The 14,120-nt window shown below is 34.7% G+C and overlaps 1 protein-coding gene across 1 annotated transcript in view; it reads left to right on the top strand.

Annotated features, from left to right (window-relative positions):
- Nucleotides 1-14,120, top strand: part of CFAP47 (cilia and flagella associated protein 47) — a 329,354-nt gene that overhangs the window by 151,893 nt on the left and 163,341 nt on the right. Inside the window, exons 46-47 of the mRNA XM_075033536.1 lie at nt 8,961-9,157; nt 12,935-13,078. Of these exons, the coding sequence (XP_074889637.1) occupies nt 8,961-9,157; nt 12,935-13,078 (341 nt within the window). The remainder of the gene's footprint in view (nt 1-8,960; nt 9,158-12,934; nt 13,079-14,120) is intronic.

The following is a 14,120-nucleotide window of genomic DNA, read 5'->3' as shown; positions in this document are numbered from 1 at the left end:
CGAGCAGTGATGCCCCCTGGCCAACTCCCCCCAGTTTATATACTGGGCATGATGTCACACGGTATGGAATACCCCTTTGGCCAGTTTGGGCCAGCTGTCCTGGCTGTGTCCACTCCCAACTTCTTGTGCCCCTCCAGCCTTCTTGCTGGCTGGGCATGAGAAGCTGGAAAATCCTTGACTTAGCATAAACACTACTTAGCAACAACTGAAAACATCCCTGTGTTACCAACATTCTTCTTATACTGAATCCAAAACACAGCACTATACCAGCTACTAGAAAGAAAATTAACTCTATCCCAGCCAAAATGAGGAGAACAGATCTTAATCTTTTAAAGCAAAATTACATAGTCACTGTCCAATAACAAAAATTTTGTTAACTTTCCATTTTTCTGTTTACATTTTGAGGTTTTGTTCTAGCCCCTTATCATGTTAACTTTCAGAGTTCAGTTCTCTCTTTTAACTGACAGTATAGTAATAAAAGTTTAATTACATTTAGTGGTCTTAATCATCCAGCATAGTGAGGCACAAATGGGATTAAAAAGTGTAAGTGGTAGCATTCCTTTTTACTCTTCCTTCCTTCATACAAAGGGTTTATTTAAAAAATGATTCTGTTTCAAAATGTGGCTTTGAAAAATGATGATATAGGTCTTTATCTTAATACTTTTCATGCCATCTATATCTATTGAATAGCTATTTCTACTATATATTAGTAGAAAGTTGTTTAGGTTTTGCAAAAGTGAGAGGGATTTAATTATTAGACTTGATGTGTTTCTTTTTTGTTTAATATCTGCAATAATGAATTCAGTGGAGAATAGTTGTATTTGCCACAAGTTTTTTTGTATGGTGAAAACCTTTTGGAAGGCCTCTCTCTCATGCTGGTGTGTGAATAGGCATACTGCTGTGGTGAAGAAGGATGTTAATCAGAAAACACACCAGAGTATCCTGCACCTCGTTCTCTGGTCAGAATTGAGGTTCAGAACATTCACTGAAATCTGGAGTTGGCCTAGAAGAAGAACATGTGGATAGACAGCAAAGGCTTCAGGCTTCCTTGACAGATGAAGCCTTTAGGGGTGAAGATGCTCGTATGTGATTTAGTTTTTCATCGGTGAACGCTGACATCTGCTTGCATGACTGTCAGTGTCAAGGCCAACCTCTGTCTTTGGTGCAGTCTTGAGACTATTGCGTCTGTGAGGCTTAGACGATACTGCTTCTCTAAAGTCAGCAATAGGTTTGGTGTTGGCCGTGCCCATTGCTCGTCGTCACTGGATCCGGGAGGAAGACATTGACTTCCTTTCATTGTATTTATTTTATTAATTTTATTTTATTTATTATTTTGTGCATATTTGGACCTGTCCCATGCTGTGACTGGAAGAATGTTGTGCTGTGCCAGTGTCACTCCCTGTCTTCCTTCTAGAGGTGAAAATACAAGAAACTTTGAATAGAGAGGTTTTATAGCTCAGAGTTGTAACTTGATAAGCATCCATCTGCCTTCACGTGTTCTGTGCATCTTTAGGATAAAACAATGATTTAAAATTGAGTACATTTTGCTTTTATTTTGTAAAGATACATGTTTTAAAACTTTTTAATGTAGTTGCCACTGTCACTGACTTTGTAATGCATATATATGTTTATAATTTTGATAATTATTATTTTTCACAGTTTAGTCTAAAGATTTCCTGCCATGCAGTCTTACTTTATAGAACTGTATCTGTAGAAAAGAACATGCTCTTCCTGCAAGTAAGGAGCATGTTTGACAAGTCAGAGCTATTATGTTATCTTTGTTTAATGGAGTTTATAAGCAGTTCATCTGCTGTATATTTGCTGCTCCCGTCTAGCAGCACAACACCAATTATGGCAGGGTAAGAAGGAAATGGCTATGGATTTTTGGGTAAAACTGTTAAAACCAAAACAAAAATCCATCCTATTTGTCTTTTCAGCTGTTAATGAAAGATCATCTTTAACTAAGTTTAAATGAAGCAGAACAGCTTGCTCAGCAGTTGCGTTTATTTGAACAACATGGTTTTTATACTAAATAATGTTATATATCAAAGGTGAAATAACATAAGTTGAAAGGGGAGGAAGGGCTTTGTTTTGCAAAGTGGTGTCTCTGAAAACGTTTGAGAAATCTGCAAAGTAGAAGAGTACTAAGGGTTTCAGCCTTATTTCCCACTCTGTGTTTTTCTGACTTCAGTTCCCTCTCACTCTTTCATTAAGGAATTTTTTTTAAATTTGGAAAAATAAGGGTCTTGAATGCGTAACTGGCAAAATACAGTGTAAATATTAAAAAGTGCTATTACCATTTTATGAAAGGAAGAGTATTACTGGAACATCACATCTAGTTCTGGTTTCCATAGTTCAGAAGGGAGATTAGAAATGAGGAAGGATTCAGGAAAGTGCTGTAGTAATTATTTCAAGGTCTTGGAAGCTTGAATAGCTTGATATCTCAGTGATCTCTGAAGGAAAGAGGTCCTGTTCAGTTTACCTGTAAGTACTTAAAAAGGGACAATATGTCTGACTGTAAAGGGCTCCATGCAGAAAGCATAGCGCTTTCTACATAACACAGAGATTTGCAATGAAACAATTTATGATACCTGTAAAATGATGTGAGTGTGAGGTTTATTAAATACTGACACAAACTCAAGAGAAACAACAATCTTTCTACCACTTAGTCTTATGAAAAAGAAAGTGAATGCTTTCCTAAGATACACACTTTTGTTCCAACTGTCAGGCTAGGTCTTAATATTAGAATTATTTGGTGAAATTCTAATGTTAAGATAAATGCCCAATAATATGTCTTTTGGTATTAAAAGTGAAATAAATATTTGATGCAGTCAGATTATACAAAGAGGGGAAAAAGAATATTAAAAGCTAAAATTGCACAAAAATAAATACATTCCTAGACATCAAGTTGAAATAAATAAAGGCTGAAAAATCAATGCTAAAGTAAAAATTAGTTGAATGATTAGGGAAAAGAGAAAAAATTTTACTCTGGAAGATGGAAGTTGGTTATCAAATTTCTCAGTACTCATAAAATATTTACACCAAAGTTTAACAAAAGTTAAGGACCATAATTTTAATATGCACAAATTTGGAAATAAAGTTCAGGCATATGTAGGATCATCTTTGTTGAGAAAGGGAAACATTCTACAGCTAATTTGAGCAAATAATACAAGATCTATTGCTACCAATATCTAAAACTAAAGCGCTGTGGTGGGTATCCAGTTGTAAGAACAATAAGCATTTATCCCAGAGTTAGGAAATTCGGGAATTTTCTGGAATAGGATGTGCCTTTATATATTGTAACATGACACTGGCAATGGCTTTAAGTAATTGAAAAAGAAAGGTGTAGAAATTCCTGAGACGAAGCACCTCACGTATTTGCATGTGACGGTTCATGGATACCACAGCATGCAAGTACTTCATGAGAAGGGCTTCGTGTTTATTTGGTTTTCTTTTTTCAGACTGTTTTTCTGTTTACAGTCTTCTGTTCTGAAAGGACTTTATGTTACCAATTGTACTGTTAGCAGAAACCTGATACTAATGCCCTTGAACTAGAAGTATTTTAAAGGAAAGAAAGTACATGGGAGTAAATGGTTGATAGCAATTGATATGCAAAAGCAGTACAGCAGCATGTCAGTACCAGCATATCAATACTTTATATTATACGTTGTAATAATAACCAAATATCATCTGCTGCTGCCATGTAATGATAAATATCCATATATATTACATCAGTAATGATAAATTTGTGCAATTCCTTAAAATAATGGTAAGATTTTAATTTTCAAATGGATACACACCTAAACAAGTATGCCCTGATATACACTTACTGTATTTTATAAGCATGTACATTGTTGAACTTTTCTGGAATGTTTTTAGTCATGCCATACAGTTCAGTTTCATTCCTAGTTTATAAAGATAGACATAAAAAACCTAGGCAGGAAAATAGAAATAAAACATGGTTTTTTGATGGCTAGATTGTACTATTTCGGCATTAAAATTGTCTAGGAAGAAATAAAAGTCTACAATGCATTTTCAGCAAAAAAATGTTGTTCCACCTTGCTATCTAATTTAGATTCAGTATCAAAAGCTAATATCAGAGTTCTTTTGCCTCTTACTACAGGATTTGATAATGCTGGCTGCCTGCTGTTATACTTGCAAAGAATACCCAAAAAGAGACCCCCCCCTTTTTTTTCCCCTTCCTTCCTCCCCAGTGAATGGATGAAAAAGCTTTCTCTACAGAACTATCAAGAGTTGTTAGAAATTTTCTACTTTCTTCATAATTGTTCCTACAGTTAATTTATTCAGATTGTTGTGGCTTCAGTTAAAACAACTACTGTCTTACTTTTTTTTCTCTTCTTTTGAAAGAAAACTTCTTTCCTTAGAGAATTCTAGATTGCAGAAAGGAAGGAATGTGTATTATCATGTGCTACAGAAATCTCTAGCTAGCTCTTGTTATATCTTTTTGGCATTAAGCCTTCATTACTAATTTTGCATTAACTTACTGTTTTGCAGTAAGTGGTATAAAAACTTGGTCTTTGATTCTCTCCATGTAATACTTCCTTATGCATTCAGTGCACTCTTCATTAGTTCTGGTCTCTCTTCTCTGTTAGTAGGAAATTTTGCTTAACCTTCCTTCTTTTCCCCTCGGTTGCTTATTTTTTAAAGATCTCATCTCAAACACTTCCTTCTTCCAGTCATGAAGAATCACTTTTGAAATTTTTTATATTTGTAAATTTTGGGCATATGTGTTAGAGAGATCTTGGCTCTGTCTTTGTTGTGATTTTAGATAAAGAGACTTTGAATTATTACTCTGCTATTTTTTTTTTTCTCAATGCAATATTTTATAATTTGGCTAATCCTTTTCAGTAGGGGCTATACATCAGATGACTTAAGAAAGCACCTTAGCTTTATTATGTTTCTTAAGTTGTATTAAGAAAAATTTTACTTGTCAGCATTCTGATTGCCCATTGGCATAGGGACTGTGTAGCCTGCTTGTTTCTAAAGCGCTTATGAGTATTCTTCAGAAATAGTGAGGGGCAGTGTTTATTAAACAACCAACCTGCAAGAAACTCTTTCTTCTACTTTATTGTAGTGCCACACAGCTCTTTGCTGGCTTCTGAATGTGATACATGAACATGGCTGCTGAGTATTCATGACAAGACATTGAAAAAAGTCTCTGCCATTTGCATGTTTAAATCAATTAAGGAAAACCTGCTCTCATTCCTTTCCCCCAGTAGATCTTCCTTTTCCAATTGATCAAGTGTATTTAACTGTTTGTTTAGATATGTAATGATATACTGTATTTAAGTGGAAAAAAGAACCAATAAACAGTTAGTAGGTTTTTTATAAACTGTTCTACAAATCTGTTGTATTCAGATAAAGTGAAAGAAAATCAGGAAACAAACACACACAGGGATAGCAAAAATTTCAAAACCTATCAGCACTCATTAAGGGATATAAAACAGTGGTTGCTTTTTCAAGACTACTGAGTAGAGTGATATTCTAATTCAGATGAGCTCATCTGAAGACCCAATATATAAACAGAAGTCAGAAGAGTCTGGGCTCTTCAGTGTTTAACCTCCTAGGAGTCCATGCCTGCAAATTCAGTCTTCAGGTTAATTTAACCAGTTATTTGTGACACATGCACAGTGTCAGAGATAAGTTCACTGTGAAATTTAGCTTTGAGCTTCTAAATAGATAGAGCCATCATGGCTGAATAAAAGCTAATATAATGTGCAAGTAGTTGACTAACTGCTGAAGGCCAATAGTTTCCTACCTTCAGAAGTTATGACAACAGATTGTGATATGGAAGAGTAGCATTTCTATTCTTTATTCTTTCCCTCCTCCCATAATTTTTGGTAGGGCTAAACAGCGATTACTCTGCTAAGTACCATTATTATTAACCTCTAGAATGTATTTTTTCTTACATTTTAATGTCAAAAGAATTGTCATTACTTTTCTTTGAAAGGTGCTGTTTGTTGGCCAATGCAGTTAGAGGATTAACTTTGAATTCAGGTCAGGCAGATCTAAAATGCTGAGTTGCAAGACTTGTAAGAACCAGAAAACATGGACTTTCTTAATTCCAGATAGTGATCAGATTGTCTTTTGCGATAAGTAAATGGCACAAGATGCCAGGCAGTTGCCAGAGAACATGACCAAAACCTACGTGCTGTAATTTAGCTTTCCAAGAACGTGTGGTGGTATTACACACCAAAAGTATTGCTTTTGCAAATACCCCTGTGTTGATAACTGTATCACAACTAAACCCAATTCAGATATTCAGATTCAGGATCAAGTAAATATTTCCCATGGGCATTTGTCTAATACAAATCTATAAAATAAAACTGTTTGCCTATTTCACATGAAATAACTGCCCATCAAAAAATAAATATCCTGTCTAGGGAAAGAAGCCGTACCGAAAGCCTGTATTGTTCTGCCTGACTTTTCACTGTTGTGGAAATACTTGCAGTCTCATTAATTTCCATGGATGCAGGCTCTGCTTCCTGTTACACACAAATAACATAAATGCTGCCCATAGCTTACTGTTACTACTTTTGTCTCAGAAATTGTTAAGCCAGTTTTGACCCCGTGGATTATTTTCATTAAATCTTTGAGTTAATTCCTAGACTAATTTTTGCTGAATATCTTATGAGACTGAGAAAGAAGGAAACACGCTAAGCTGAGAAACTTTTAAGCTCAGTTTACTCTATGGTATTTAAAATTAGCATGAAAAAACATTTTGCAGAAACCCTCCCAACCTTCACCTATAATTCACAGGCAAGTGACTTCTCTAATCATTTTGATTTGGAGATCCTGTCTTGCTTCAGAAACCATGCCTTATTGCATAAAATACTTATCATGTTAAATAAACACCACCAATTTACTAGGTTTCCTTTTCATTGATTGTAATTGATCATAATATTTCAATTATTCAACAGACCTATTCTTCAATACATTTTTTTAACGCCTGAGAAACAAATATTTTAACTAAAGTAATGCCAAACTAAATACTATAAATATGGAATGAGATGGGTAGGAAGAGACTTCTTGGTTTTCTGTTTAAATTTTTCTATAGGAGGCATTTCTGTTTGAAAGTGTGCGCTTCAAATGTGGGTCCAACTCAGTGAAGGATAACACTAATTGTTAGTAATTACAATTTCCATGTAGTGCAAGAAAATAAAACTCATGCAGAAATATTCTGGAGTTGCTGGTACACTGTTTTATCCTTCTTCAAAAAGATGTTGTAAACATCTGATTTATCGTGAAATGCAAGTATTTAAAATGTGTACTTTAAATTCTAAGTAAATATTTTGTTTCAACATCCTAAAATAATTCTTGTAGACAGAGAAAATTAGGGACTGTACTAATGAACTGAAGAAGGGAAAGGATGGTTTAATTCCTTGCATAACTGACAAACTCAGGTCACTTTTGTGGAAGATAGCCCATAGGGATAATAACTTAGTGACAAAGTAGAACAAAGAGTAATAATTCTAAAATTACCAGGCCATTAATCTTGTCTTTAAGAGAGAACAAACTAATTTATTTCAGATAGGGTTAAACCTGAGGTGCAATTTCTAATCTTTTTGATAGCCTAGTAATGTTGAAAGATTAATAATGTCATTCTGTATGGTTCATCTCTTGAGCTTGAGCTATTTTTGTGAAAATACTGAAGTAGTGATGACATAAAGCAACAAGAAAGCTTCAATTTGGTGTTCGTTTTCAGGGAGGTGAGAACTGAATACATGAGGAGCACCACTTTGTGGAATAGAATGAGCAGCATTGCAGATGAAAATTGATTGCACTTTCTAAAGTCAGTAGTCGTCATTGAAGATATTAGAACAGTTTGAGACCAGTTGTCATACATATCATCAGGAAATAAGCCAAATTAAGGAAGAAGGGAAATTCCACAAGAATTTTTCAGGTGTTCCCCCTCAGGGAGCAGCAATTTGCTTGGAGTTTTATCTGTAAGGTTCTGTTGTGTCATTACATTGTCTCTGACGTTCCTCATTATCTTTTCCAACTTCAAGCATTGGTTTCTAACCTTGGAAAAGAAGAACAGTCTTTGTTACGTATAAAACTACAGTGACGTTTTTACAGCTGCAGTCTTCATGTAGTTTTTCAGGTTTCTTGGAGACTCTTGGGAGAGTTGGACTCTTTTTATGGCCAGTCACTGGAGTTCCTCAGGTGCCTTCCCTTCTCCTTTAGAAAGTGTCCTACAAGGGCTAGTGAAGGGCTTAAAATACTGTGAAAGAGCCTGATCCTTTCTGTAAGCAAGAGCAGAGGAGGAAGTCTTTGCAGCAGACTTCTTAGACCTGGCTGTGTCCAAAGATGGACAGCATTTGTATTGCGTCTTCCTTACTCTAAAGATGACTGTGGGGAGTTTTTCACACCTGCTGTGGATTGGGCAAATGGGGCTTTTCATGGTTCTGTTCCAACTTGGACACCCCTGGCATTTTTGGTAACTCAGACTTTCAGTCCAAAGTTGGCCATAGGAAAAGTCTAATGAGTAGCTCTCATGAGAACTGCTGAACTTAACAGAACTCCAGTCATTGTTGGGGCTACTATTCGCCAAATGTACTGTATTGTCTCTGATATCTCTCATAGTAACTGTTGGCAAAAGTATAGTAACTACTATACTTTTTGATATTTACAGAAATTCATATACATTAAATTTTCTAATAAATTTAATAGACCTTTAAAAATATTTCTCTCTGTGCACTCCTAAAAACAATAGAAAATATTGTTTAGATGCTAAAACATAGCTTTTTTTTAGGAAAATAAAAATTTGACTGTGCTTATATGGTAACAGTCCTAAAAGTCTATTTTGTTTTAAAGTGTTGCATGTACTGCTGGGGAGACTCTCCTACAGATTATTGGAACTCTCTTCAGATTCTGCTTATGAATTCAATGTTTCTGAAAAGCTTTACAGCATTGCAATTTTTTGGTTTTGCTTTTAGATAGAAGTGATGCAGTTGAGCTTCCTATAAAATTCATTCCTCGGCATGCTGGTCGCTACCACTGTCAGATTCTTCTGAAGTCCTCCTGTGACGTTCGTGTCTATAAGATTGAATGTGTAGTGAATACGGACGATGCTGAAGCAGAGCTTGAATTTCTAACTCCAGCTTACCAGGCAGTGATTCAGGATATTCCAATTGTAAGTTCACTTTACCACTAGAAACTAAACTAAGATTCAGGACTTTTAAAAACTGGACTCTGGATCAATACTGTTAAAATTTACAGTTGTAAAATGCACAAAGCCTGTAAATACTGACTTGAGTATTATTACTCAAAGTCCATATTGGACATAATATAAAGCTTGTTGGGAAAAATAGTTTCTGGCTGTTCTTAAAGTAAATTATTATTTTGATGGGCTTATTTCTAATGTTTCACTTCTGTCCTGACAATTGTTAATCTGTTATTTAATAATGTTATCACACTGAAAGTGAAAAAAGGAGTTGCTTAATCTAGGCAATAAATGTATCGTTTCTGAAAAAAAAGGAGAGATGTTGAGAAGTAAAATAGAAGAACTAGATTATATACAATTTAAAAACTATGGCAAACATAGGCAGTTTCATCATACCTATTTTGTTTGTGAAACCCTTGACACATGAGAAGTAAGGCCAGGGAGTGAAGATGGAGTATAGGTTAGAACATCATCTCCCTTGGAAAATTATTGTTCAAATTTTAGAGAACTTTTCCCATTTAAAAGACAAAAAATATGAAAAAAATTATAGGAAAGGAGCTTAAGCTGCGAGAGAAAGGGTGAAGATTCTTTAAGAGATAAAAATAGTAAAATATTTCCTGAGAATTGAACTACACTTTGGTCTATGTACTTGATGTAACCTTTTGATATTAAAGCCACTGAAGAATACTGGTGAGTTAATTTATAGAAAAATTATTCTGAGATTTTGTAGACAAAAGAGTGGGGGCAGATTCAAACACGGAGACTTAATGTCCAGGGAAAGAGCATACTGTGGATGCTCTGTGAAATACGGAAGGTAGACAAGAACTAGTTCATTAGGAAAGAAAAAAAAAAAAAAGTAAAGAAAATGAAAGGAAATCATATTACAGGGCTATCTTCTCTTACACGTAAATTTTAAGATATTCATATATTATTTATTAAACATTGATTTATTGAATGTTCCATTAGTTGAAAACCAGCTGTTATATAACACAGAAAGGTTAGGGGTTTTTCCACCTTCTTTAAATAGAGAGTTTCAAAACAGATTGGCTTTATTCTTTTGGGTTTTTTTTGTGGGTTTTTTTCACTTCTGAGTGTTCCTAAGTATATGCTTTTAAATTTCATGTAGGATTCATGCTTTTATACTTTTAAGTCCTACTTGTTTTCTTAGCAAGGAAATAAAAAGTACCCCAATTGGAGCCTCTATTCTCTCTGTATGTATATCTGTGTTTGTGAGAGAGGGAACGTGTATCTCTTAGTCTATCAGAATCATAGCATCTATCGGAAATGTTCCCATGCTTTTATGTTGTTAGTTAGCACTGTTATATTTTTCATTCAAATTACTGAACTTTGAAATACTCTTTGGAGGAAGACAGGTGCTCATAGAGAGTGAAACTGAGTTATGGGGTTGTTCAGTCTGCTAAACTTAGTTTCTTCAACCTAATATTTAGTGTACAAAGCACTTTTTACAGACACTAGCAAACTAACTGTCATCACATCTGTGTGGTAGGTGGAACACTTTATAAATGGAGCAAATAAAATGGTCAAGTGATTTGCTTAAAGCCACACAGTGAATTAGTGACAGAACCAGAATAAGAACCCACCTGAATCTGAAATCTGTGATTGTTTTTGATACGGAATTCAGGCTGAACATCAGGTTTCTGTAATTCTCACAACCATGAGATGAATGTAATTGTTCTATTAATCACTTTCAGCCTCTCCAGGTATAGGTCCTATACATGCAGCCTTATTATGCACCTTGGATTTAACTACATACCATCCTGTGAAAAGATTCTAACTCCCTTAGCATTAGTTGGGTTTCTCATTGACTTAACAGGCTTCAGATAAGATTTCACATTAAGCAGAGATCCTGTAAGAATTAGATGATTAAATAAGTAAAACTGTTTGTTAATGCATAAGTACAAGGGAGTAGAATTTAACAAACATTTTATTTTCATTTTCTAATGTTTGTGGTTGACCTTAATATTTTTCTCTAGAAGATATTTTTAGACAAATTCATGCTGTAGTAGAAGGATTTGTTACAGAAGAATTTCAAAGTGACCATGTTTGTCAGCCACATTTCTCCAGCTGACAAGTTTTTTTGTTTGAGATTAAGAAGAAATACTTATGCTATGTATTGGTGTAATCATCACTAGTGTGGATAAAGGAAGCATCTGATACCAATGGCACTAGAAACCATTGAAAATAAAACAACTTAAGCCCCCAAATTTTCACTGTCCTCCTCTTTTCCTTCCCAAAGAACAATCATGGTGACGTGTTTCCTCTGTCCCACCTTTTAAAACAGTAGATTAGCAAAGGGTGATGACCTGCCAGTTTTAAAACTGGTCAAGCTGGTTTTCAAAAGGATAAAGTTGTTCCTGATATTTTGGAGAAAAAAAAAAAGAGAGAGAGAATAAAAATAACCTTTTGTTGCCTTTTTTCCCTTTCATTTTATCCTCAGCATGAGGATACCAGTTAATTACTTTTTTTCTTTCATGTTTTCTACCAGAGATGAGGTAATTGTTGTTATTAAAGAATCAGAGACCACAGTGATGGAAGTATTCTGAAAAACTGAGGCACTATACAAATCTCAACGTTCCAAACAGGCATTTGTGCTCAACTACTAGGAAATTTACCTCTTAACAACTACGAATTTAGCATTCATCATACATATTAATCAAACCTTAGATATATGATACTGCAGGTCTCGTGCCATGCCATGGGGTTAACTCTGATGACCACAGGTGGTGGTTCGTAGTTTCTGAGATTGAAAGAGCTGAGCTTGAGAGACTTTCAAAGAAGGAAACAAAGATTGAAGTATCACCTATCTCTATTCCCCCAAATCCATTGTTTATCTCTGATGTCTATATACAATTTTCCACGGATGAAGAACATTATGTGTCAAAGGATTACTTCCTCTTTTCATAGATGAGATCAACCTTCTCTGTTTTGACAAGGAATGTATTAGTTCTTGAATGCCAGTTTATTTTCTTTTTCAGATGGATGTTAACCTTTTTGCAGACTGGATGTTTGGTCATCTGGTTCCTTCAAATAGTGGGAGGCTGAATAGCATTATTTTAGTTTTACTATTTTTATGCAGCCCCCAGGCATGTATTACAAAATATCTCACTTTCTACCATAATCAAGCAGTCTTGTGATACATCTGGGTGCAAGACAAACATGTTTCTTAAATAGGCTTTCCTACTACTCAGGACAATCATTCTTTAAAATTGATTAGACTCTTGAGCCCATAAATACTCCTTTGGAGATAGAGTCCTTAATTCATAAGCAAGACTGATCCTGTAATATAGTCAGCGGCCAAATGAGCCACTATATGCTAGTACACCACATCAGCACTTCAAAGAGGTACACTAAGATTTTCTACAGATGGAAGTGGGACAGAATTTTGGCGAGCATTAAACAGCATCATAAAGATACTTGTAAATGTTTATGATGATACTTATAAATTCCATCTTGACCATTAGCTATATCATGTACATATTATTCTAATGAGTATTCCTGCTGACAGTATTGCTACCAGTACCTGTGGCTGCCAGGAACAAGGGATTTAGTATTAGCTTAATTCATTCTTAAAATACACTGTTTTATTCTCCCCAAAGGTGCTCTGAGCCAGTACTTTGGGAAAATGAGTACTGTGCTCTGATTTGATGATAACTGCAAGTAAAAGCTGAAATGCATGTTAAGGTCTTTAAATGCATAATCTAATTTACATCTCTACTTTTATTTCAGAGTAACATGTCCAGCCATGACTGGAAACTTGAAGCAATTTTGGAAGGACAGGGTTTTTATGGGCCTCCTCTAATAAATGTGGGTCTAGGTGAAACAGCTCTGTATCCTCTAATGTTCAAGCCTATCGCTGAGGGCATAACAATGGTAAGAGGGAAATTAGTTTCAATATTTGAAAAGGATGCTTCTGTCCATAAAATTTACATTGGTGTCCAAATTACAAAAGTGCTTAAGCAGTTACTAATATTAAGCATCTGCTTGAGAGTCAGAAATTGAAAGATTGCCTACTAGCTGAAGTAAAAAACAAAGGAACTAACTTTGCAAAGCTTAAGATTAGGCATGATAGATTTCCCACCATCCTTTATTATCTCTTCCTTTATTTGCTTTTCTATCAGACCCTCCATTTTAATGAAACAACCAGTTACTCTATAGACATTCTGAACTTTGAGCATAAAAATGTACATTTTGTTAGTCTAAATTTAAATACATATATTAAAATGTATTTCATTACTTAAGTAGTAAAGTAGCAATGTTGAGTATTTCTCATTGCATGCATACATCACAAATGAATTTGTGATGGATACTTTGTTTCATAAAATAATTTCTGTTACAAGTTAAGCCACTGCTTAGAAGCTGCTTTTGTCATCAGAGTAATCACTATTCTGAATTCTAAAATGAAGAGCAGAGCAAAGGCTATGACACCTTTAGCAAGAAGTGGTATATGTATTTTTGCCTCTATACAAGCTGAGAGATTTTGACTGCAGGTTGCTATTCAAATGTGTGAATTGCCAAAGACCAAAAAAAAAAAAAAAATTGCTCTGTGAAACATTAGTAATCCTTCTGTGCATGCATTACCAACCAAATATAATGCAGTTTAGGAATCCAGTACTATAAAAGCCAAAAGCCCTGAATCCTTTGATGACAAATAATTATAAAGAACATTTTAGTTGAAGGACACATGGAAATGATTGAGCAAAGTTATATTTTATGTGAGGAGTAAAGATGCGTGAGAACATATTTTCTTGGATTTTTTTTTCCAGGAAGAAGACTAGAAGTACAAAATCTAGATATATGAAGGCTTTATTTTGTTAAATTTCATAATTTAGAAAAATTAAAAATAAAAGCTATTGTTTCTTTAGTTTTCTTCTCTGTTTAACAGCAGAGTTTACTTAAGAGCTAGAAAAGTCAG

Source organism: Buteo buteo, chromosome 8, assembly GCF_964188355.1.
Source record: "Buteo buteo chromosome 8, bButBut1.hap1.1, whole genome shotgun sequence".
Lineage (NCBI taxonomy): Eukaryota > Metazoa > Chordata > Aves > Accipitriformes > Accipitridae > Buteo > Buteo buteo.
The sequence above is the reverse complement of the archived record's forward strand: the minus strand, read 5'-3'. Positions and strand labels throughout refer to the sequence as shown.